Consider the following 27,679-nt stretch of genomic DNA (forward strand, 5'->3'; position numbering starts at 1 on the left):
ATTTGTTTTATTTTCAATTTATTATGCTGTCTTGAATAGGAGGATTCATATCATAAATTCTAATTTTTAAATTGAGTGAGGACATATGGAAACTATTTTTTTTTAATTTTCTGTTTATGTTGTTGGGCTATTTAATGGAATGGTTTGTCAAAAGGTAATTAAAAATAACTTGAGTGAGGTTGTTATACTATAACCAATGTTACCAGTCTATTGATTAAACTATTACATCCAGTAGCAAGTCTTACTTACATATACATGTAAGCCTATATATATTAATGTGGTATGAAAATTCTGCTTACATGTAGTAGTCCCATAAACAGTGTTAATGTAAGAAGCTGACTTACAAGGTAACAGCCACAAAACCCTAATATGGTCCCAATATCCCATTTCCAATTTGATCAGTCTTTTCTCTTTAGAGTCCTATATGACTTGGCTTCTGAGAGAAGCAGCAATTTCAATACCATTTGAAGTCTCTTTTTGAATACAAAAGAGGTGTTTTCTAGTGCAAAAATGGTTGTTTATATGAGAATTACAATAACAATAGGCACTGCCACAACGGTCATTCATCTTTTGTGTTTGTATGCAACATGAGGGGGAGTAATTTATTATGTTCCACATAATTTTCAAAACTAATAATTGAACCCCTATTGTTTTCAGAAACATACAGGAACAGTACTATTTTACAATAATAAATAATGCCATCTTAACATTAATCAGTAGAAACAAACAACACGTTATCTTTTTCACTTTGGAAAAAAAATCACTTCCCTTCAGCCAAAAAAAAATATTTTTTTTCCCTTCTCAATTCTGAAAGAAAAACAATTTTCCCTTCCCTTCCCTTCTAAAACAAATATCATTTTTCACTTCCCTTCTTTGACAATGTTTTCTTTATAAAAAAAGTAGATAATGAAACAATTTGTTACATAAAAATTGTTATTTGTTATATAAAAAAATAATCATCTTGGCATCTTTCAGTTGTTTTAAAAAAAATGTGTATGCTGAACCAGACTTTTAAAAACCTCTGTTACAAGACGAGATACATCATGGAAAATAATTTACACTCGATTTAAATACGAATAAGATTGCAGAATATTGTCTCATCTTTCCGAACCACTTTTCTGTTTAAATAATAAAGTTATGAGATGTGACAACACGTGTTTTTATGAACCGCACTATTTATAGACTCTCCGGTTCTATTTTTAATGGAAGTGGACTTTCGTTTTGTCGACCTACATACTGCAGTACAGCCTTTCAATGAAAAGAAATAAAATCCGTAGCACTTCAGACTCCTAAGAGTGTCTAAAACGATGACAACAGACTCTGATTCAATCGGCAATGAAAGGTTGACTATCAAACGACAGCGAGAAATAATAATTTACAGTCGTGCACCTGATGACGACAATCCAAGTCTCGATTTCAAGTTGTTTTACAAATATATGCTTCTCATCACTAAACGTTATTTTTACTGTTTGCACTGTGACCGTCTAAAAAAAGAAATCCATGTATCCTTAAGGATAATTTCGCCCTCAGCTCCGTGGTGCCAAAAGGATAATTTCGGCTCTCGCTCGAGAGTGCCTAAAGGACAATTTCGGTACGAAAGAGTTAATTAAAAGATAGATAGAAAAAGAAAAAAAAAACAAAATACATAAAAAGACAAAACTTACAACACATGTTTTATTAAAGTCTGGCTTAACTTATTGAGTTTCTTTGAACAGGAAATCACCTGTTCAGTTTAAAAAAAAATACAGAATGAAAATAGGTTTGATATAAAAATGTATATCACGCTATAAAAAATGTTGCAAAGATACAATTTTCCTTGGTTTTGTCCTAAAATTTAACTGAAAGTCATAATTCAAGTTGAGTCAGATTGCATGAAATTAAACAATGATAAATTTATATGTAAATATTTGAATGCATTTTGAAAAATTTAGAATTATTGCTTTTCCATTTCAGAGAAAAAAGTAAAACCTGCAAAACCAAAAGGTAGGATGTTAGCGTCTATTATTGAATCAAACATTCTCTTTACATATCTTTACCAAATGACTAAAAGCGAAACAGTACCAACGCATTGTATTTTTTCTTGTATCAATAACTCTGAATAATTTTTGTTCACCCATCTTTGAAGTATAAGAGTTACGTTTAATGAAAACAATATTTTTATAGGCCAACAGTGTAGAATGAATCTAAAAGGAGTCAATTATGGAGGAAATATTAGTAAAACCAGATCGGGTAGAACATGTCAGGCCTGGGGAGTGCAAACCCCACAAAAACATAAATTTAGTAAGAAACTGGTTGACCAGAAGAACTATTGTCGTAATCCAGATAATGAGCCGCATGGTCCATGGTGCTATACAACTGATGCCAAGAAAAGATGGGAGTATTGTGCTATACCTTATTGTGGTATGTATTACTTGGCGTGATTTTTAACTTTAAATTAGTTAATACCATTGAAAAAGCAGACCCTTATAATAGATAATTAGTATCGGACTTTGAAACATTTTAAAAGATTATAGACAAAATTTAAGATGCAATGATATCCATATGAGCTTATCTGAACAAAAAGTAGGTTCGATAAGGTAGGCCATACAGGTAAAAATTTAAAGATTGATTTAAAAATCTATCAGCTTATATGTTTGTACTGTAATCCATTTTATAAAAAAGGGAAAACAGAAAACCTAATCATTTTGCTACTTAAATTGGTGGCAAAGAGTTTAAAGGATACGATGATGGTTTTAAATTTCCAAGAAGATCAAACAAAAATATGTAATTAAATTATTGAGGTAAAATAAACTAAATACTGTTTGTAACGTTGAAAAGTTTAATACGTGAAGGGAGTTTTTTTTTAAAGTTTTGACTGGCTCTTATATTTCAATGAGAAGTGAAACAATAACAAAACAATCACCGCGGAAAGTTAAACCTCATTCAACCGTTGATATATCGGGGCATATACACAGTAAAAATGTATATAAATGCAATATAACTTTTGAGAAAACAGCTGATAGCATTATATATCATAAAATAGGCTTTCTGTATTTCATTCCTTTTGGTTATTCTCTATTAGAAACTACTTTATTGGTCAAATGTTGAAAAATTGAAGAGAGCAAGAAAATAGATATGAACCACATAGATAACAGAACTAGCAACACATGTTTTTAGAGGCCAGCTAAAGTTATTGAGTTTTCTTGACAAGTAGTAAATTTTTTAGTTTTTTAAAGATATCACAGATTATAAATAGGTTTTAAATGTATATCACGCTATAAAAAATGTTGCATAGATACAATTTTCCTTGGTTTTGTCCCAAAATGAATTGAAGGTTATAACTCAAGTTGAGTCAGATTGCATGAAATTAAAAAAAATCATCAATTTATTTGTAAATATTTGTAAGCTTTTTAGAAAAATTATTAGTTTTTATCGTTGAATCAACTATTGTTTATAACTATAATTTATTTGTGTAGTTTTAAATTAAATTACAAGATCAAAACAAAAATGTTTATCACATTATAAAAATATTGCATAGATAGTAAATTCCTTGTTTTTGAATATAAGCGCGTCTGGCGTACTAAATTATAATCCTGGTACCTTTGATAACTATAAGAAGCTATGGTATGAGTGCTAATGAGACAACTCTCCATCCAAGTAACAATAAATAAAAGTGAACCATTGTAGGTCAAAGTATGGTTTTCACGGAGACCTATCTCACGACGAACAGCAAGCTATAAAGGGACCTAAATATTACAATACATTAGTGTAAAATCATTCAAACGGAAAACCAATAGTCTAATCTATATAAAAAACGAGAAGCGAGAAACAATAAAAAAAAGTTTCTTTAACAGACGAGTCTACATATGAACTGAAGGATATTATCCAAGTTGAGTCAGAATGCATGAAATTAAAAAATCATTTTTTTAGTAAATATTTGTATGCATTTTGAAAAATTATGAGTTACTGCGTTTTTGTTTTTTTGAAAAAAGAAAAACCTGCAAAACCAGTAGGTTAGATATTAGTTTCTATCATTGAATCATCTATTATATATTTACTATGATTTATTTGTTTAGTTTTTAATTAAATAACAAAGTCAAAATAGGTTTGATATAAAAATGAATATTGCATATATTAGATAGTTAACTCTTTTTGTTTTGTCTAACAAATGATTTGAATGTTAAATCCAAGTTGAGTCAGATTTCATGTAATTTAAAAATCATGTATTTATTTGTGATTTTTTTGTATACATTTTGAAATGAAAAGTATTACTCTTATATTTAAGGGAAAAAAGCAATTCCTTCAAAACCTAAAGGTAAGATACAAGTCTTTATCAAAATTAACTTACTGCTATTTTTACTATTATCCTGTATTGAAAAAAACAAAACTGAGAAAGTGTTAATAGATAGAAAAAGAGAAAAAAACAAAATACATAAAAAGACAAAACTTACAACACATGTTTTATTAAAGTCTGGCTTAACTTATTGAGTTTCTTTGAACAGGAAGTCACCTGTTTAGTTTAAAAAAAATACAGAATGAAAATAGGTTTGATATAAAAATGTATATCACGCTATAAGAAATGTTGCATAGATACAATTTTCCCGGGTTTTGTCCTAAAGTTTAATTGAAAGTAATAATTCAAGTTGAGTCAGATTGCATGAAATTAAACAATAATGAATTTATTTGTAAATATTTGAATGCATTTTGAAAAATTTAGAAATATTGCTTTTCCATTTCAGTGAAAAAAGTAAAACCTGCAAAACCAATAGGTAAGATATTAGTCTCTATCATTGAATCAACTATTGTTCATTACTATAGTTTATTTGTATAGTTTTAGATTAAATTACAAGATCAAAATAGGATTGATATAAAAATGTTTATCACGCTATAAAAAATGTTGCATAGATAGTAAATTCCTTGTTTTTAAATATGAGAAGCCAATAAATATGAGTGCCAATGAAACAACTCTCCATCCAAGTAACAGTTAATTAAGTGAACCATTTTAGGTCAAAAAACGGTCTTTAACACAGAGAAATGGTACACGACGAAAAGCAAGCTATAACGGGATCTCAAAATTACAAGTGTAAAACCATTCAAACAAAAAACCAATGGTATAATCTATAAAAAAAAAAACGAGAAACAATAAAAAAAAGTTTCTTTAACAGACGAGTCTACATATGAACTGAAGGATATTATCCAAGTTGAGTCAGAATGCATGAAATTAAAAAATCATTTTTTTAGTAAATATTTGTATGCATTTTGAAAAATTATGAGTTACTGCGTTTTTGTTTTTTGGAAAAAAGAAAAACCTGCAAAACCATTAGGTTAGATATTAGTTTCTATCATTGAATAATCTATTATATATTTACTATGATTTATTTGTTTAGTTTTTAATTAAATAACAAAGTCAAAATAGGTTTGATATAAAAATGAATATTGCATATATTAGATAGTTAACTCTTTTTGTTTTGTCTAACAAATGATTTGAATGTTAAATCCAAGTTGAGTCAGATTTCATGTAATTTAAAAATCATGTATTTATTTGTGATTTTTTTGTATACATTTTGAAATGAAAAGTATTACTCTTATATTTAAGGGAAAAAAGCAATTCCTTCAAAACCTAAAGGTAAGATACAAGTCTTAATCAAAATTAACTTACTGCTATTTTTACTATTATCCTGTATTGAAAAAAACAAAATTGAGAAAGTGTTAATAGATAGAAAAAGAGAAAAAAACAAAATACATAAAAAGACAAAACTTACAACACATGTTTTATTAAAGTCTGGCTTAACTTATTGAGTTTCTTTGAACAGGAAGTCACCTGTTTAGTTTTAAAATAATACAGAATGAAAATAGGTTTGATATAAAAATGTATATCACGCTATAAGAAATGTTGCATAGATACAATTTTCCCGGGTTTTGTCCTAAAGTTTAATTGAAAGTAATAATTCAAGTTGAGTCAGATTGCATGAAATTAAACAATAATGAATTTATTTGTAAATATTTGAATGCATTTTGAAAAATTTAGAAATATTGCTTTTCCATTTCAGTGAAAAAAGTAAAACCTGCAAAACCAATAGGTAAGATATTAGTCTCTATCATTGAATCAACTATTGTTCATTACTATAGTTTATTTGTTTAGTTTTAGATTAAATTACAAGATCAAAATAGGATTGATATAAAAATGTTTATCACGCTATAAAAAATGTTGCATAGATAGTAAATTCCTTGTTTTAAAATATGAGAAGCCAATAAATATGAGTGCCAATGAAACAACTCTCCATCCAAGTAACAGTTAATTAAGTGAACCATTTTAGGTCAAAAAACGGTCTTTAACACAGAGAAATGGTACACGACGAAAAGCAAGCTATAACGGGATCTCAAAATTACAAGTGTAAAACCATTCAAACAAAAAACCAATGGTATAATCTATAAAAAAAACGAGAAACAATAAAAAAAAGTTTCTTTAACAGACCAGTCTACATATGAACTGAAGGTTATTATATAAGATGGGTCAGATCGCATGAAAATAATAAGATATTAATTTATTTGTATGCATTTTGAAATATTTAAAATTTTTGCTTTTTTATTTAAGGGAAAAAATTAAAACCTGCAAAACCAATAGGTAAGATACTATTTTTTTTTTATCGTTGAATCAACTATTGTTCATTACTATAATTTATTTGTTAGTCTTAAATTAAATAACAAGATCAAAATAGGTTCATATAAAAAGGAATATTGCATTGATAGTTAATTCCTTGTGTTTTGTCTAACAAATAATTTAAATGTTGAATCCAAGTAGAGTCATATTTCATATAATTAAAAAATCAGTTTTTTTTTGTGATTATTTGATTACATTTTGAAAATCAAAAGTATTGATCTAATATTTTAGGGAAGAAAGTAATTCCTTCAAAACCAAAAGGTAAGATTCTAGTTTTTATCATAAAAATAACTTACTGCTATAATTACTGTTATCCTGTATTAAAAATAACAATACTGAGCAAGCATTAAAAGATAGGAAGAGAAAAAAAAACCCAAAAGACATAAAAAGACAAAACTTTTAACACATGTCTTATTAGAGTCCAGCTTAACTTAGTGAGTTCTTTGAACAGGAAGTCGTTTGTTCAATGTGAAAAAAAGTTGTTAACAGTTAATTTATAATTATGAACAAATCAATGATAACTCAAGTCAACTCAGAAGTGCTGACTACTCTGCTGGTAATACCCCCGTTGAATTAAAACTCCACCAGCAGTGGCATCGACCAGTGATTATAAACAAATTCATCATAGATACCAGGATTGAAATTCTATATTTGCGCCAGACTCGTGGTTCGCCTACAAAAGACTCATTAGTGACACTCGAATTAAAAATGCACCTAGTACCCAATTTGCACCTATAAGCAATAATACATGTGGAAATCTGTGAAACTATTTGTATATTTATGATTTGACTTTATGCACGTCTTTTAACATAGCTAAAACGTTCACATTATACTTATATATATACATATATATAGATGAAGTTTTACTTGAAAACATCTGCGGAATCGTCGCACTCAAAGTAAACTTTTACGATGAGCAAGTAAATAATGTTCGTGGCATTCAATTCTCAAAAAAATAAATGTAGAAATGAAGTTTTTTTTTAAATTAGTTAGATTATTTTGAGAAAATTCGATTTGTTCGATTGTAATTTGAAGTATAATTGCAATTTGGGTTCTCCTCCAGACATGATAATTGATCGTTTATAGGTTGGTTTAACCACATTTTTCTATGATTTATATTAAATCATTCATATGTTTTCAAAATTAAATTGCTTAAACCTTATAGAGAACATCTGCAAAATAAACACAGAACGGTGACTTTGTCAGGATCATTAATAAAAGTAGGTGGATAACTGTCAAAATATGTGCCATTTTGGTACACTCACGTTAAATGTATATAGATCAGATTCACTTCGACGAAGAAAAGAATGTTATACAAGTCCAGAAAATATAAACTATAGTTATCTGAAGTCGTGACATATCCTTTGCTATATGTAAAATCAATTATACAGTTATTTTTATGGACAAGTTACTTATAATTATCAAATTAGAAATTATGAAGAAATGAATTCTTTTTTGATACAAGACATGATAGTTTTCGGTGTTTGGCTTTCGTTTTGTAAATCATGACAATGAAGAACGATCAAATATGAAAACAGCATACAAATCAGAAAACAAAAAAGGAATGAGTAACAGGAAGCTAAATAAAAAAAAAAGGTTGGGGATATAAAGATTCTAAAGAAGTTGGCAATTCTTAAACCACATGGGCCACCAGTTGTATTGATTATGTAAGAACAAAATCAGTGATAAGTTTATTTCGGTAGGTTACATTCTGTGAAAAGAGGACGGTATAATGGTTACGACAATCGAAACATCTGTCCTCATCTGTGAAACAGATATTCAATGACGATCAACCAATAAACACTTGGTGAGGTCTTTATCTTTCGAACGGATGATTTTAACTTCACCAATTGGTATTCTTGGTTGTACAGCTTTCCTGTAACCAGAAACTCTTGAAATCATGATATGTAATGAAAATTACTTTCTCAACTGGAATTAATATGCAAATGTTAATTTGTAAATGTATTATGTATTATTTCCTACAGGAACTAACTATGCCCTTCGAAGAAAAGCATCACAGAGTTCAACACACAGTTCAAGATTTGCTGCTTCAAAGGCAGTCGATGGAGTGGAAAACACGTTTACACACACAAAGAACCAGAAAAATCCATATTGGAGTGTTGATTTGGGGAAAACTGTCAGCGTAAAGCAGATCAATATAATTAACAGAAAAAATTGCTGTGGTAAGGAGTCAGAAAAAATAAGTGTGGTGAGGAGTCAGAAAAAAATTGCACTCGTGATAAGATTCAAATTGAATTGACCTGTGATAGATAAAAGAGTGTCATTTTTTACATAATTTTTCAAATGTTATACTATTTTAGACATATTCATATGATAATATCAACTAACTAAATTAATTTATGTTTAGTCCTTTTTATTATCTTTGGAAAACAGCTTTATATCATTTAATAAATAATCCTGTTATCGGTAAATAATCACCTTAAAAAAAAATCGGTGAAAGTTTAGGTAAATTATTATCCTACATTGTGAATAATGTACCTGTAAAATCCAGAACGATCTCTAGGTATATCTGTGGATTTTTTTTCAAATAAAACATGAGAGAAATCAACCAGATCATCATCTGGTGGTCGAGTCAAGTTTTTTCGAGTCTTATTTTCTGGTTGATGAACACTAAAGACATGTATATCTTAACGAAAAGAAGGAAAACTTGTTTTGAATTAAAATTTGTGTCAATACAAAAAGTGTACTAACTTTTTTGAATACAATCGGTGATATGATGATTGGCACAGACAGATTGAAGATTGAAGAACATTAATGAGATACCCTTGATATTGATATCTTTTCAGGTAATAGGCTGAAGAATATAGCGGTTACAGTTGGCGTAAATCTTAAAAAGATGAAACATTGCAGTAATTTCAAAGGACCTGGTAAAAATGGACAAGTCATTGTGTTAACATGCAAGACTCCAATCTCAGGCCGCTATGTGAAAATTTTGAGAAGCGGAAAAGGTTTTCTCAGTTTGGCAGAAGTTCAAGTGATGGGCCATACAAGTAAACATTTTAAGATTTATTTGAATTTCTATCTGGTTTTTTTTTGTACTGAAATCCGTTTTATTGGTAAAGGGAAAAAAGAAAATCCGTTCATTTTGCTGCTTCAACTGGTGTTAAATAGTTTAAAGAATACATTGATTATTAATTTCAAAAAACATCAAAAATATGTAATTAGATGATTGAGTTAAAATGAACTAAAAATAAATGGCCTCATGTTTTTTATCAAAATAATCTTGTTTTAACACCAATCTTTTTAGTTTTACTTATCTGCTATTTTTGCACGCATGATTTAAATATGGTAACATGATATTGACAAATCCAAATGTACGTAAAACCATTGCTTTTATATTTTAGGGAAAAAAGTAATTCCTGCAAAACCAAAAGGTAAGATACTTGTTTCTATTATAGAATCAAATTACTGCTTTTATATCTGTTATTCTGTTTTGAAAAATACAATATTGTTCACACGTGTAAAATTAAAGAGAGCAAGAAGAAAATAAATATGAAAAATTTAGAATAACTGCACTTTCATTTAGGGTGAAAAGTAAAACATGAAAAATTTTAGTTTTACATTGAATCAACTTTTGTACATTACTGCTATTTTGTATTGAAAATTACTATATTGTACAAGAGTTTAACAATGATTTACACAAAAAGAAATAAATATACAACACATAAAAAGACAGAACTAGCAACATAGAAGACTGAAATGTGTATTGGTAATGAAAATCATATATTTACCAAATTCATTAATTCTTAACAAGAAAATGCAATTTGTTTGGTTTCAAGAATTATGAGAATCTTGAAGACATGCATTTTGATAGATGGCCATCCATCAACGAGAAAGAACATTAAGAAATCAAATTGTCTGTCTGTCACCTATGTTTGATTAACTCAACTTTTTATTGATGGGCTTGTTTTTATTATCTTTGATATGTTATTGTGTTATTCACAAAGTATGAAATCGTTCTTGTAACAATATGTTTGTTTCTTGTTTTTAATTACTCAGTTATCACAGTAAGCGTAACAATGACAACAGTATCAACATAATTGCATGTTTTTTATTAAAAAATAAATCATGTTTTAATGCCAATCTGTGTAGTTTTAATTATCTGCTTATTTTTGCACGAACAATTTAAATATGTAAACATAATATTGACAAATATGCATGCACGTTAAATCGTTGCTCTTTTATTTTAGGGAAAAAAATAATTCCTGCAAAATCAAAAGGTAAGATACTGGTTTCTATTATGAATCTCCTAAGTGCTAGTATAACTGTTATTCTGTATTAAAAAATACAATATTGGTCACATTTTGAAAAATTGAAGAAAGCAAGAAAAAAATCAATATGAACCACTAGAAACACTTGTTTTTTAGAGGCAAGCTAAATTTACTGAGTTTTTTTTAACAAGTAGTCATTTATTTTTTGTTTTTACAAGAAATTACAGAATCAAAATAGGTTTGATATATTAATGTATATCACGCTATAAAAAATGTTGCATAGATATTAAATCCTTGTTTTTGTCTATCAAATGAATTGAAGGTTATAATCAAAATTAAAAAATCATAAATCTATTTGTAATAATATGTATACATTTTGAAAAATGGTAATTATTACTCTTTTATTTGAGGGGGAAAAGTATTACCTGCAAAACCAAAAGGTTGGATGTTAGCTACTATTACTGAATCACATTTTGTCTTTACAAAATATATGTCTTTACCAAATGCCTAAATGCGAAATAGAACCAATGCATTGCATTTTTTTCTTGTATCAATAACTCTAATATAAAAAAAAAATATGTGGTATGATTGCCAATGAGACAACTCTCCACAAGAGACCAAAGTGACACAGAAATTAACAACAATAGATAGGTCACCTTAGGGACTTCAACAATGAGCAAAGCCTATACCTCAAAGTAATTAAGCTATAAAAGGACCCGAAATGACAATGTAAATTAATTCAAACGAGAAAACTAATGGCCTTATTTATATAAAAAAATAAACGAAAAACAAATATGTAACACATAAACAAACGACAACTACTGAATTACAGGCTCCTGACTTGGGACAGACACATACATAATATGTTTTGTTCACCCATCTTTGAAATACTTGAGTTACATTTAATGAAAACAATATTTCTATAGGCCAACAGTGTAGAATGAATCTGTTAGGAGCTAATTATGGAGGAAATATTAGTAAAACCAGATCGGGTAGAACATGTCAGGCCTGGGGATCGCAAACTCCACAAAAACATAAATTTGGTAAGAAACTGGCTGACCAAAAGAACTTTTGTCGTAATCCAGATAATGAGCCATATGGTCCATGGTGCTATACAACTGATCTCAACAAAAGATGGGAGTATTGTGCTATACCTTATTGTGGTATGTATTACTTGGCGGTTTTTTTTTAAACTTTAAATAAGTTAATACCATTGACAAAAACAGACTCTGATAATATATACTTAGTATCGGACTTCAACAATCATTTTAAAAGTTTATGGACAACATTTAAGATGCAATGATATCCATAATCCACGAAGAAGAAAAAAAGTAATTAAATTATTGAGTTAAAATGAACTGAATACTGTTTGGAGGGTTGAAAAGTTTAGTGTATGAAGGAAGTTTTTTTTAATTAAAGTTTTGACTGGCTCTGATATTTCAATGAAAAGTAAAACAATAACAAAACAATCACCCAGGAAAGTTAAACATCAATCGTTGATCTGTAAGGAGCATATATATAAATGTAATGCAACTTTTGAAGAAAAAAAATGTTGGCATTATATATCATAAAGATAGGCTTTTTGTTTTTCATTCCTTTTGGTTATTGGGTATTAAAAACTACTCCACTGGTCAAGCTTTGAACAATTGAAGAGAACAAGAAGAAATAAAATTGAACCACATAGAAAAACAGAAATAGCAACACATGTTTTTAAAGGCCAGCTAAAGTTATTGAGTTTTCTTGACAAGAAGTCATTTATTTAGTTTTTAAAAGATATCACAGAATCAGAATAGGTTTGATATAAAAATGTATATCACGCTATAAAAAATGTGCATAGATACAATTTTCTTTGGTTTTGTCCGAAAAATTAATTGAAGGTTACAATTCAAATTGAGTCAGATTGAATGAAATTAAAAAAAATCATCAATTCATTTATTAATGTTTGTATGCATTTTGAAAAAAATAGAAATATTGCTTTTCCATTTCAGAGAAAAAAGTAAAACCTGCAAAACCAATAGGTAAGATATTAGTTTCTATCATATCATCAACTATTGTTCATTACTATAATTTATTTGTTTAGTTTTAAATTAAGTTACAAGCTATAAATAGGTTTGATATAAAAATGTTGATCATCCTATATAAAATGTTGCATAGATAGTGTAAATTCCTTGTTTTTAAATATAAGAATCTATTTATGAGTGGCAATGAGACAACTATCCATCCTAGTAACAATTAAGAAAAGTAAACTGTTATAGGTCAAAGTACAGTCTTGAACACGGAGACTTGGCTCACGACGAACAGCAAACTATAAAGAGACATAAATGTTACAAGTGTATAAACATTCAAACGGAAAACCAATGGTCTAATCTATATACAAAAACGAGAAACAATAAAAAAACAAAACAAACTCACTTTAACAAACGAGTCTACATATGAACTGAAGGTTAGTTTCAAATTTGAATCAGATCGCCCGGAATTAAAAAGTCAAAATATTTGCATGCTTTTTGAAATATTTAGAATTACTGCTTTTTTATTTTAGGGAAAAAAGTAAAACCTGCAAAACCAATAGGTAAGATATAAGTTCCTATCATTGAATCAACTATTATTCATTAATATGATTTATTTGTTTAGTTTTTAATTAAATAACAAGATCAAAATACGTTTAATATAAAAATGAATATTGCATAGATAGTTAGTTCCTTGTGTTTTGTCTAACAAACGATTTGAATGTTAAATTCAAGTGAAGTCAGATTTCATGAAATAAAAAAGTTTTTTTGTGATTATTTGTATACATTTTGAAAATGAAAAGTATTGCTCTTAAATTTTAGGGAAAAAAGTAATTCCTTCAAAACCTAAAGGTAAGATACTAGTTTTTATCATAAAAATAACTTACTGATATTATTACTGTTATCCTGTATTCTAAGGAACATATAATATATTTTCGCAATATAACTTTTGAGAAAACAACTGATGGCAGTAAATAACATAAATGTAGGCTTTCTGTATTTTATTCCTGTTGTTATTCCTTCTTTTCTGCAAGGTATTTCATTATTACGTCAATGTGATTATCTAAAGAGTAATTCCACATCATTTGCAGGGAACTTTATATCAATCAAAGGGAATAGAGGTTAACAACTATAGACCTCCGTACGTCCTTCAACAATTAGAAAAAGCAATACTAAATATTAAGCACTGGAAAGTCATGAAATGACAAATGTATAACAATTTAGAAGAGAAAATTAATGGCCTAATTTTTTCATTAAAATGATCTTAGTTTAAAAATTATCTGCTTATTTCTGCACGCATAATTTAAATATGGAAACATCATATAGACAAATCTGCATGCACGTAAAATCATTGCTCTTATATTTTAGGGAAAAAGGTAGTTCCTGCAAAACCAAAAGGTTAGATACTGGTTTTTATTATAAAATCAACTAACAGCTATTATTACTGTTCTCTTGTATTAAAAAACATAATATTTTTCGCACGTTTAAACATAAATGAGAGCAAGAAGAAATATAAATGAAAAAATATGAAAACTTCCACTTTCATTTATTTCGAAAAGTAGAATCCGCAAAACCAAAAGGTAGGATGTTAGTTGTTACATGGAATCAATTTGAGAACAGTACCGCTATTATTTATTGAAACATACTGTATTGTACAAGAGTTTAAAAATGATTTACACGAAAAGAAATGAATATGTTACACATAAAAAGACAGAACTAGCAACAAAGAAGACTAAAATGCATATTTGTAATGAGAAACATATATTTACCAAATTTATTAGTTCTCAACAAGTAAATTTAATTTATAAAGTTTCAAGTATTATGAATATCTTGAAGTAATTCATGTTTGATAGATGTACCCTCATCAACGAGAAAGAACATTAAGAAATCAAATTGTCTGTCTGTCACCTATTCGATCATGATTGGTTAACTTATCTTTTTATTGATAAGCTTCTTTTTACCTTTGATGTTATTGTGTTATTCACAAATGATGCAATCGTTCTTGAAACAATGTGGTTTTTATCCCTGTTTTTGATTACTTAATTATCACAGTAGGCGTAACAATGACAACAATATTAACATAATTGCTTGTTTTTAAAAAAAAAATAATGTTTTAATGCCAATCTGTGTAGTTCTATTTATCTGCGAATTTTATCACGAACAATTTAAATATGTAAACATGATATTGACAATTCTGCATGCACTTGAAATCATTGCTCCTTTATTTTAGGGAAAAAAGTAATTCCTGCAAAACTAAAAGGTAAGATACTAGTTTCTCTCTTAGGATCAACTTCTTGCTATCATTACTATTATTCTGTACTAAAAAATATAATAGTGGTCAGATGTTAAAAAATTGAAGAAAGCAAGAAGAAATAAATATGAACCACATAAAAGACAGAACAAGCAACACGTGTCTTTTTAGAGGCCAGCTTACATTATTGAGTCTTTTGAACAAGTAGTCAATTGTTAATTTAAAAAAAAGATAAATACAGAATCAAAATAGGTTTAATTTAAAAATGTTTATCATGCAATAACAAAATGTTGCATAGATAGTAAATCCCTTGTTTTTGTACTTATAAATAAATTGAAAGTTATAATCCAAGTTGAGTCAGATTGCTTGAAAAATAAAAAATATTATCAATGATAAATACTGTAGTAGAAAATCAAAAAAAAATCTTGACGCAAACAAAATTATTTTATGAGAAGCTTTACAGACGACAAGAGAGTACGAAAGATGTCAATATATCAGGGGACATACCATTTCAAACACATAAATTAAATGATAATGAAAAAGATTCTTTAGAAGGTAATATTACCTTTAGTGGGGTAACACAATCATTGCAAAGGATGAAAAATAATAACAGCCCCCGGTTCAGATGGCTTCGCAGCAGAACTTTTTAAAGAGTTTTGGATAGATATTGGAAATTTGTCTTTAGGTCAAAAAATGATGCATATGAAAAAGGGGAAATAAAATGTCCGTCACACAGAAGCAAGGAGTAATCACATGTATTCCAAAGGAAGGTAAATCAAGACAGTTTTTAAAAAAAAGCGTACAATTACCCTTTTACACTCAACTTATAAATTAGCATCTAGCTCTATAGCAGGGAGAATAAAGTAAATTCTTTAAAACAAACTAATTAATTCTGACCAAACATTAAAATATTTTTCAGGTCAAACAATGGTTCAAAAGACATGTATAATATTTTAAATCAAGGTGCGATACCAGTTGTAATAACAGCTGAGCGAAAATGGGAGGGTATATTGAATAATGTTATAGTGGATTGGAAAAAAATCCATAACTGTGTCACTAAAATTTCAAAAAATACCAAGCTCTGTTGGTCTCAATACCGAATTCGCCTTATTTTAGGTATTAATACTTTACTTTTAAAAATGAACCTTGTATAGTGTAATGTATGTACATTTTGCAAGGAAGAACCAGAAAGCATAGAACACTTATTGTGGGTCTGTCATATTGTAGGAGAGATTTGGCACAATTGGAACGCCTGGATTTTTAAAACAACACATATTGAAATTCCATTAATTGTGGATATAGTTATGTTTGGTCTTTATGATAACTATAAACTAAATTTTATAAAGAATAAAGACATTTTACTTGTAAAGTATTTCATATACAGATTAAAGATGCAAGAGGAAAAACCTCGTATAGAGGGACTTTAAAACTATATCAAAGAAAATTTAAATTTAGAAAAACAAACATATTTCCTCAAAAAATATGAGTGTGAAAGACTATAACATGTACTAGAACCCCTGGGATAAAGTCATTAAATTATTTAATAGTGAACTATTATGTATAAAAGTACTTTAAATGTAATTTCCATTATCACTATAGATATTTTTATGAAAATGTTATACTTCGTCCATATGTTAAAGTGAATTTGTATAATCAGGGATTCTACATAATCCCTGCAATTTTCAGGGTTTATGTAGAATCACTGGTTAGTTAAGGGATTATATATAATCACTGAAATGTTTAAGGGATTATGTATGGGTTCGAATCCCGGCGAGGGAAGAACAAAAAAATTGCGAAAGCAAATTTACAGATCTAACATTGTTTGGTTGAAATTTAGACGAGTTGTATATACAGAATGTACACAGCCATGTATCACCATCACTGCTGGTGATCCGATTGATAAATCTGTTGTAGAGTTGTCACTGGTTCAGACGTACTTAAAAATATAATTATTTATGTGACTGTACCTTACATTAATTTGTAGGATCCTTTACTATAGATAGTCTAAAAAAAATTATGAATTTTTTGTTATGATCTCTATGTATACATTTTAAAAAAATTAGAATTATTACTCTCTCATTTTAGGGACAAATGTAAAACCTGCAAAACCAAAAGACATTAGTTTCTATCATTGAATTACATTTTGTACATTACCACTATTCTGTATTGAAAACTTATATATTTAACATGCGTTAAGAAATTGAAGTAAGCAAAAAGGGACATAAAAAGACAAAACTAGCAACAAAGAAGCCTAAATTGCATATCGATTAGGAAAACATATCTTTACCTTATGCCTTATTTCATAGCAAGTAAATCCAGTTTGTTTAGTTTTAACAATTATGGGAATCTTGAAGAAATGAAGATTTGATAAATGTGCACCATCAACGAGAAAGAACATTACAACATTGTCTGTTACCTATCCTATCATGTCTTGCTTAAACTAAACTTTGTATTGATGGGTCTGTTTATACCTTTGACATGTCATTGTGTTATTCAAATGTGAGCAAACATTTTGATGTTATTTGATTTATCAATAAATGATCATGTACATTGGGCTCGTTTACTTCTTGTTAACATCTTTTTTCTCTCCATTTTACTATCGAAACCACTATGGTCAACAACTTCCTTATTAGCAGGTCTTTAATTGATTACAAAGGCAGAACAACTGTATCAGAAAAAGAAGAAAACAAGATAAATTCGCATGTGTTGAGAAATAAAATGATCATGTTACGTTATATACAGAGACGTGCAAAAAGTATTCGGTCACAATGGCGTCGTGTTTACGTTTGTACAGGTGACTGACTTTTAAATGGCCTTGCCCCACGTCAATCACGTCACTGAGTATTACTGTACTAGTCTTTTAGCGTTGTGCATCACATGGGCTACTGTCATGTGACGTTTGTTGTCGTCTGCCATTGTAGTTTCGTTAAAACAAGTAAAATAACAAAGATGGGTAGAAAAGGTAAGGAACTGTCAACAGATGTCAAAAACATGATTGTGGAAATGTTCCAGAATGGATTTTCTCGCCGAAAAATCGCTGACATACTTAGAATTCCCAAGTCAACAGTTATTGACAATGTTCGAAAATTTTTAGACACGGGTTTTGTGGAGAATAAACCCAGAAGTGGCCGACCATTGTTTGTAAAACCACGCGACTACCGCAAGCTTGAACGCATTGTAAAGACAAGTCGGAGGAGCTCTTTATGTGACATAACAAACAAGTTTAATGAGGAAAATTGTGTTCCCGTGTCTAAACGTACCATCCAGCACCATTTACATATACATGGGTATCACAGGTGTGTAAATAAGACAAAAATCGTGATCCGGGAAGTCAATCGGAAGAAAAGACTTGCATGGTGCAGAGAAAAAAGATGGACGGTTAATAACAACTGGAAAAAGGTTATTTTCTCTGATGAAAGTAAAATCATGATTGGACATGATGAACGTGTGTACGTATGGCGAAAAAGAGACGAGGGGTGGAGACCGGACCTTGTGCAACCGCGGACTTCACAAAATAAATATCAAGTCATGATTTGGGGTTGTTTTTGCTGGAATGGCGTCAGTACACTTACTCCTGTAGAAGGCAATATTAATGCTGTCAAATATCAAGAAATACTCGATGAACATTTGTGGCCAGTGATAGCTCGGCATTTTCCGGGAGGAAATTATTTATTCCAGGATGACAACGCCCCTGTCCATCGTGCTAGGTCCACCCAAGAGTTTGTAGCTCGGAACGGAATAACCGGTATGAGCTGGCCTGCACAGTCCCCCGACTTATATATAATCGAAAACGTTTGGTTACATGTAAAAAGAAAACTTCAAACACCTACTGGGATGATTAAATCTAAAATGAGTTATTCCAAGAAATCCACCGTATTTGGGTCAGTATTTCCCCTGTCTATATTCAGTGCTTATACAAGTCGATTCCGAAAAGGATATCAAATGTAATCAGGCTAAAAGGACACTTAACAAAGTATTAGAGGTAAGTTTTTATTTTTGTTGTATTTCATTGGTTGATTTATTTACAGTGCAAGCATGAACTTCACAACTTTCGTTTTGAAACGTAAACATGACGCCATTGTGACCGAATACTTTTTGCACGTCTCTGTATATAAATGCAAACGATGTATAAACAACACGTGACACTAGTCCAGTAAACAAATCTGAAATTGTAACATATTCTTTTCTGTATGTGACATCAATTGAAGAGTCATTTCCGATATTCAAGAAGATTATTATAGTTATCAATGAACAAATATGTAGTGATGCATTCTATTTTAATACAACAGACATAACATTTTTTTATTCATTCGCTTGTGTCTGGTAAAAAAAACAGAGGCGAAAGATATCAAAGGGACATAAAAATTGACAATGTCATTGTAAAAAAATAAAATCGATCAAAAGGAAAACAGCATACTCAACACTTTATCGAAGACTTAAGACTGAGTAAGACGAGCACCCACAAAAAAATTGGAGGTAAATCAAGTGGTCGAAGGGTATGTATATCCTGCACCGCATGTGACACCCGTTGTGCTGCTCATGTACGTACAAACCCGGTGATAAGGCTAATCCTGTAAGACATATACTGTGGAAAGAATATGGGGAATGGTTATGACATGCTAAACGTGTCTATCGTCATCTATGAATCAGATATTTCTTGACAAACCCCGTATTCTTGCTCGCGGTCGAAGACTTTGCAAAGAGGAGATTTCAACATCACTAATTGATCTCTTTGTTGTATAGCATTCTTGTAAGCAGCAACCTTCTATCGTGGAAATATTGATAAGAAATACAAATTCTGGAATATTTAATCAACTGGACCATATATGCGTATGTTAATGTTTTAGTGTATTAATTTTTTACAGGATATAACTATGCCCTTCGAAGAAAAGCATCACAGAGTTCCACAGCCAGTTCAAAATTTGCTGCTAATAAGGCAGTTGATGGAGTGGAAAACACGTTTACACACACAAAGAACCAAAACAATCCATACTGGAGTGTTGATTTGGGGAAAACTGTCAGCGTAAAGCAGATCAATATTATTAACAGAAAAGATTGCTGTGGTAAGGAGTCAGAAGAAAAGTACATTTGTAGTAAGATTCAAAATGAAATTGACGTGTGTTAAACGAGTGTTAACTTTTAATTTTTAAATAATATGCACTTTAATAGACACGTTTATATGATAATATGTAAATTATAAAACTATCAACTAAATTGATTTAAGTTTAGTACTGATCTAAAAATTTTAGATTTTTTTTTTTTTTATGTCATATAATAAATAATCCGCTCATAAAAAAATCACCTTTAAAACTGTTTTAAATTTTAGGATATATATATTTAAATACAATACTGTCTTGAGAGAAAAAATTTACATATTAGTCACATTTAATAAAAGAACGATCTATTTTGTTTTTGAGGTCACTCTGTTTAATATCAAGAAAATAAGATACTAAAAAAGGAAGGAAATTTGAAAAGTGGTTTCATGATCTAGCAAATGAAATTGAAATCTTTCTGGAATATTGGGCCATATAGATTAAGTGAATAAAGAGGACGATACCTGCTGATTTTTCGGGTCACTTGATCGACGGTTAAACTCATTCATTCTAAGAATTTATTTTGATTAGACGATATTACTGTCTTAAATCAAAACTAACATGGGGGAGGGGTATTAAAACTAACCATCTAACAGTTCTTTAAATACGAAAATGTGTATGTCCTGAATATGCCTGAAATATTTTCGAACGGATGTTAAATGGCTCACAAGAAATCAATCAATGATCAATCAAATTGGCTTTTCTGAAAGTCACTTGTTGAATGTGGCTTTTAAATTGTTTCTCAAAAAGAAATATGGATAGAGAACGTCCAAAAATATCGTAGTTTTCCATTTGTAAAAATTCACGCTTCTGATATAGGAAGAGTTTGGTCCTAAAATTTCATGTTATATAATTTACCCAATTCAAGTGTTAATTTGAAGAAAGATATAAAATGTAAAATATCTAATAAATAACAAATTTGTAAGCTCTGGCGTATAACAACAGCAATGATGTCATATAAGACGATTTGAAGATCAATCATACGATTGACATGAATATCAATAATGTGGTCATTTTTACAAATTTCCTGTTAACAAAACTTTGAATTTTTCGAAAACTAAGGATTTTCTTATCCCAGGCATAGATTACCTTAGCCGTATTTGGCACAACTTTTTGGAATTTTGGATCCTCAATGCTCTTCAACTTTTTACTTGTTTGGCTTAATAAATATTTTGGTATGAGCGTCACTGATGAGTCTTATGTAGACGAAACGCGCGTCTGGCGTACTAAATTATAATCCTGGTACCTTTGATAACTATATACGATAGTTTTGACTAAATATAGTAATGTTTTGGCAGATCTTGCCTGTAACGACTTTAGCCATATGCATGAACCACTGTAGTTATTTGTCAGGATGTGTGTCTCGCCATTTTTTTTTATGACGATTTATATAGGTGCACGTTTGTGGCTGGTGTTTTTTTTTTTAATATTTAGAAGGAAATAGATCTAAATGAGAGTTAAACGGGAATAAAACTGTTATACGATTTTCGTAGGATATCTCATACCTTTGAAGTTTAGCACTTTTAGAATATAAACAGTTAAACGAACAAAATGTTTAGTGTATCAAAATGTGCAGCTATTACATCTTAAATATTGGTTCAGATTTAATGTACAGTCCAGTTTAAAGCCAAATTTTGCATTTCCGTTGACCTCCCAATTTAAAGATGTAATTCAATTGTTTAAATTTTTTGCGAAAAGCAGGCATTTGCCCTACTTTTGCTTTTGTTCTAGAGACCAAATCAAATTGATCCTTATGGGATCGCACTTCTTGATAAAGGCCTCCATAATTTTAAATTGTAAAATTGTCTACTTTGTTTCACCCTTCATTGTGAAAACTTTACCTGTTTAATACAGTACGATCTTTAAGTATATTTTTCTAATAACACATTGGAGAAATCAATCGGTGATATGAGGATTGACACAGATAATTTGAAGATTTGAAGATTGAAGAACAATGTATATACTCTTCATATTGATATCTTTTTAGGTAATAGGCTGAAGAATATAGCGGTTACAGTTGGCGTAAATCTGAATAAGATGAAACATTGCAGTAATTTTAAAGGACCTGGTAAAAATGGACAAGTCATAGTGTTAACATGCAAAACTCCAATCTCAGGCCGCTATGTGAAAATTTTGAGAAGCGGAAAGGGATATCTTAGTTTGGCAGAAGTTCAAGTGATAGGCCATACAGGTGAACATTTTGAGATTTATTTAAAAATCTATCTGGTTTTATGTTTGTACTGACATCCGTTTTATTGATAAAGGGAAAACAAAAAATCCGTTCATTTTGATGCTTAAATATGGGACAAAAAGTACGTTGATTATGATTTCCAAGAAAATCAAAAATTTGTTATTAAATTGTTGAGTTAAAATGAACTAAATAGTTACCAAACGTATCAGGTTGATAATTTAAGACGCCAGACGTGCGTTTCGTCTCAATACGACTCACCAGTGACGCTCAGATCAAAATAGTTATAAAGCCAAAAGAGTACAAAGAGCATTGAGGAACAAAATACTGCTTTATCTTTGAATAGTTTTATCTAAGAAGACGTTTTTTTTCAAAATTTGACCGGCTCTTATATTTTATTGAAAAGAAAAGAATTAACAAAACAATCACCCAGGAAAGTAAAACAGCAATCGTTGATCTGTAAGGATCATATATATAAATGCGTTATAACTTTTGAGAAATACAACTGATAGCAATAAATAACATATAGGTAGTCTTTCTGTATTTTATTCCTTTTGGTTATTATATCTTTTCTGCAGGATTTTTAACTATTACATCAATGTGAGCAACTCGAGAGTAACTCCCCATCATTTGCAGGAAACTATATTTCAACCAAAGGATATAAAAATTAACAACTATAGGGCCCTTCGACAATAAAAAGAAAAAAACAATATGCGTTGTTTAAACTATGAAAGTTCAAGAAATGACTAATGAATAACAATTTATGCCGGCGTCATACATTGGCGTACAGACCGACGTGCACCAAACGTACAGACAAAATGGGTATGCGTTAGTTGCACGCCAGAGAAACGCTAAGCAATCGTTAAACGCGCGTTAAATAAGTTTGAAGTACGTCGAAATACGCTTGGCGAACGCTACAACTTGAGGAATTTTTTATGCAGCATAAAAATTTTCATCCAGCTCAAGCGTGTGTCTAGCGTATACCTTCACGCTACACGCACGTTATACATACGCTACAAGCGCGTTTAACGCGCTACAGATAAGTTTGAAATACGTTTAAGGCACGTTGTTTACGCTTCAAGATCGTTCAAAATTAACTAAAACGTATACGGGTGTGTTATAACAAACAACCTAAAATAGAACGTACAATACACGACCGGGACGCGTTTCAAATATGTTCAAGAAACTTTTTTCCTTCGTAGCGTGCATTTCATCTACATTAGACAAACGACAGACATACGCCAACGTAGTTTCTTAAACGCTCGACAGACGTTTAAGTACGTTTCCCGTACGTCCAATACAATGAACACGTTAAAGGAACGATTGACAGGTTGAATGCATCCAAAATTACTAGCGGATAGACAGATAGACATGATTTTTTTAACACGCCCGGCGTACGTCGGAGCTCAACGCTGATGTGTGACGCCGGTATTAGACGATAAAAACTAATGACCTTATATATTTATAAAAAAAAATCATGTTTTATCACCAATCTGTTTAGTTTTAATCATCTGCTAATTTTTGCACTAACAATTTAAACATGGACACATAAAATTGACAAATCAGTAGTAATATAACTAACAAGTATGCCATAGTGTTTATATAGCAAGTTTTTGTTGTCCCCTACCAATGCTATGGAAGAGTAAACTATGAGTAAAAATATACACATACTCCTTCCAATCTTTCCATTAGTAATTTTAGATCACTTTGATTAATCAAATTTATTTAGAGTTCAAACAAGTATGAAACAGATCAGTGTTGATAATATGTTTGGATAATTGACAGTGTTTTCTGACCTGGAGTTCGCTGGTTTATCGCCTTGAGTTCTATGTTTAACTGTTGTGCACAGTGACAGACAACCTGTACAAAACACTGAAAATAGCATTGTATTTTTTTATAATGCTAACAGTTTCGTATAAAAAAAAGTAGGGGTTATTCCCCGACTAAAAATAACCATGGAGGGAAATCCCTTTTTATTTACGTATTTGGTGAAAAGTATCATGTTTTTTTGTATTTGTTTGACAAAACTAGTTTCAGAATTAGCATCAATAGAATAGGTTGAATGATTAAAATTAGATTAAAAATTCGATTAAATATACATCTTGTAGGGGAGACAACACTGTAAAAATGCTGTTTTTTTGGCAGTAAAAATTTTGCACGCACAATTTAAATATGTAAACATGATATCATCAAATCCACATGCACGTTAAATCATTGCTCTTATATTTTAGAGAAAAAAGTAATTCCTGCAAAACCAAAAGGTAAGATACTAGTTTCTATCATAGGATCAACTTACTGCTATTATTACTGTTATTCTGTAATAAAAAATACAATATTGGTCTCACGTTGAAAAAATCGAAGATGCAAGAAGAAATAAATTTGAACCACATAAAAAGACAAAACTAGCAACACATGTTTTTAGAGCCCAGCCAACATTATCGATTTTTATTAACAAGTAGTCCTTTGTTTAGTTTTCAAAAGAAATTACATAATAAAAATAAGTTTGCTAAAAATATGTATACCCGCTATAAAAATGCTGCACAGATAGTCAATTCCTTGTTCTTGTCTACATTTGAATAGAAGGTTATAATCCAAGTTGAGTCAGAATGCATGAAATTAAAAAAATCATGAATTATTTGTAATTATTTTTATACATTTTGAAAAATTCAGAATATTTGCACTTTATTTTAGGGAAAAAAGTAAAAACTGCAAAACCAAAAGGTAAGATATTAGTCTCTATCATTGAATCAACTTTTGTATATAACCACTATGTTGTATTGAAAACAATTGTATTGTGCACGAGTTAAAAAATTGAAGTAAGCAAAATGAAATAAATATTTAACACATAAAAAGACAGAACTAGCAACAAAGAAGACTAAAATGCATATTGATTAGGAAAAACATATCTTTACCAAATGCCTTAATTCATAACAAGTAAATCTATTTTGTTTCGTTTTAACAATTATGGGAATCTTGAAGAAATAAAGATTTGATAAATGTACGTCCATCAACGACAAAGAACATTAAGACATTGTATGTCACCTATCCTATCACACGGGTGTCATTCGGTTTAACGAGAGAAATGATCGTGAAAGAATATCTAACGGTGGTCAAGTACTGCGAGACGATCGTGAAAGCTCTGGTACCGGATCGTGAAAGACATTTAATGTTAATCCTAGTATCATGTCTTGCTTAAACTTAACTTTGTATTGATGGGTCTGTTTTTACCTTTGATATGTTATTGTGTTATTTAAATGTGAGCAAACATTTTGATGTTATTTGAATTATCAATAAATGATTATGTACATTGGGCTCGTTTACTTCTTGTTAACATCTTTTTTCTCTCCATATTACTATCGAAACCACTATGGTCAACAACTTCCTTAATAGCAGTTCCTAATTGATTACTAAGGCAGAACAGCTGTATCAGAAAAAGAAGAAAACAAGATACATTGGCATGTGTTGAGAAATAGAATGATCATGTTACGTTATATATATATAGATGCAAACGATGTATAAGCAAAACGTGATACTAGTCCAGTAAACAAATCTGAAATTGTAATATGTTCTTTTCTGTATTTGACATCAATTGAACAGTCATTTCAGATATGATATTCAAAAAGATACTGATAGTTATCAATGAACAAATATGTAGTGATGCATTCTATTTAAATACAACAGACATAACATTATTCATTCATTAGCTTGTGTCTGGTAAAAAAACCCAGGCGAAAGATATTAAAGGGACATTGAAATTGACAATGTCATAGTAAAAAAATTAAATCGATCAAAAGGAAAACAGCATACTCAACACTTTATCGAAGACTTGAGACTGAGTAAGACGAACACCTTCAAAAGATTGGAGGTAAATCAAGTGGTCGAAGGGTGGGCATATCCTGCACCGCATGTGACACCCGTTGTGCTGCTCATGTAAGTACAAACCCGGTGATAAGGCTAATCCTGTAAGTCCTATACTGTGGAAATAATATGGGGAGTGGTTATGACAAGCTAAACATATCTATCGTCATCTGTGAATCAGATATTTCTTGACAAAGCCCGTATTCTTGCTGGCGGTCGAAGACTTTGCAAAGGGGTGATTTCAACATCACTTATTGATCTCTTTGTTGTATAGCATTCTTGTAAGCAGCAACCTTCTATAGTGGAAATATTGATAAGAAATACAAATTCTGGAATATTTAATCAACTGGAGCATATATGCGTATGTTAATGTTTTAGTGTATTAATTTTTTACAGGATATAACTATGCCCTTCGAAGAAAAGCATCACAGAGTTCAACACACAATTCAAGATTTCCTGCTTCAAAGGCAGTCGATGGAGTGGAAAACACGTTTACACACACAAAGAACCAAAACAATCCATATTGGAGTGTTGATTTGGGGAAAACTGTCAGCGTAAAGCAGATCAATATTATTAACAGAAAAAATTGCTGTGGTAAGGAGTCAGAAGAAAAGTACATTTGTAATAAGATTCAAAATGAATTGACGTGTGTTAAATGAGTGTTAACTTTTAATTTTTAAATAATGCACTTTAATAGACACGTTTATATGATAATATGTTAATCATAAAACTCTCAACTAAATTGATTTAAGTTTAGTACTGATTTCATATCTTTAGAAGTTTTATGTCATATAATAAATAATCCGCTCATAAAAAAATCTCCTTTAACACTGTTTTAAATTTCAGGATATATATAATTAAATACAATACTGTCTTTAGAGAAAATATTTCACAAATTAGTCACATTTAATAAAAGAACGATCTATTTTGTTTATGAGGTCACTCTGTTTAGTATCAAGAAAACAAGATACTAAAAAAGGAACGAAATTTGAAAAGCGGTTTCATGATCTAGTATATGAAATTGAAACCTTTCTGGAATATTGGGCCATATAGATTAAGTGAATAAAGAGGACGATACCTGCTGATTTTTCGGGTCACTTGATCGACGGTTAAAATCATTCATTCTAAGAATTTATTTTGATTAGACGATATAACTCTCTTAAATCAAAACTGACATTGGGGAGGGGTATTGAAACTAAACATCTAACAGTTCGTTAAATACTGAAATGTATGTGTCTTGAATATGCCTGAAATATTTTCGAACGGATGTTAAATGGCTCACAAGAAATCAACCAATGATCAGTAAAATTAAGGCTTTTCTGAAAGTCACTTGTTGAATGTGGCTTTATAATTGTTTCTCAAAAAGAAATATGGATAGAGAACGTCCAAAAAAATCGGAGTTTTCCATTTG

General features: G+C 30.0%; 1 protein-coding gene across 1 annotated transcript in view; it reads left to right on the plus strand.

Annotated features, from left to right (window-relative positions):
* The window catches only part of LOC139523060 (uncharacterized), a 305,106-nt gene that overhangs the window by 132,787 nt on the left and 144,640 nt on the right, over window positions 1–27,679 (plus strand). Inside the window, exons 76-98 of the mRNA XM_071316817.1 lie at window positions 1,954–1,983; window positions 2,164–2,400; window positions 4,265–4,294; window positions 4,719–4,748; window positions 5,576–5,605; window positions 6,030–6,059; window positions 6,575–6,604; window positions 6,872–6,901; window positions 8,626–8,823; window positions 9,448–9,651; window positions 10,006–10,035; window positions 10,852–10,881; window positions 11,799–12,035; window positions 12,861–12,890; window positions 13,412–13,441; window positions 13,701–13,730; window positions 14,247–14,276; window positions 15,109–15,138; window positions 19,995–20,192; window positions 22,210–22,413; window positions 24,642–24,671; window positions 25,102–25,131; window positions 26,665–26,862. Of these exons, the coding sequence (XP_071172918.1) occupies window positions 1,954–1,983; window positions 2,164–2,400; window positions 4,265–4,294; window positions 4,719–4,748; window positions 5,576–5,605; window positions 6,030–6,059; window positions 6,575–6,604; window positions 6,872–6,901; window positions 8,626–8,823; window positions 9,448–9,651; window positions 10,006–10,035; window positions 10,852–10,881; window positions 11,799–12,035; window positions 12,861–12,890; window positions 13,412–13,441; window positions 13,701–13,730; window positions 14,247–14,276; window positions 15,109–15,138; window positions 19,995–20,192; window positions 22,210–22,413; window positions 24,642–24,671; window positions 25,102–25,131; window positions 26,665–26,862 (1,956 nt within the window). The remainder of the gene's footprint in view (window positions 1–1,953; window positions 1,984–2,163; window positions 2,401–4,264; window positions 4,295–4,718; window positions 4,749–5,575; window positions 5,606–6,029; window positions 6,060–6,574; window positions 6,605–6,871; window positions 6,902–8,625; window positions 8,824–9,447; window positions 9,652–10,005; window positions 10,036–10,851; window positions 10,882–11,798; window positions 12,036–12,860; window positions 12,891–13,411; window positions 13,442–13,700; window positions 13,731–14,246; window positions 14,277–15,108; window positions 15,139–19,994; window positions 20,193–22,209; window positions 22,414–24,641; window positions 24,672–25,101; window positions 25,132–26,664; window positions 26,863–27,679) is intronic.

Source organism: Mytilus edulis, chromosome 5 (genome assembly GCF_963676685.1).
Source record: "Mytilus edulis chromosome 5, xbMytEdul2.2, whole genome shotgun sequence".
NCBI classification, from domain to species: domain Eukaryota; kingdom Metazoa; phylum Mollusca; class Bivalvia; order Mytilida; family Mytilidae; genus Mytilus; species Mytilus edulis.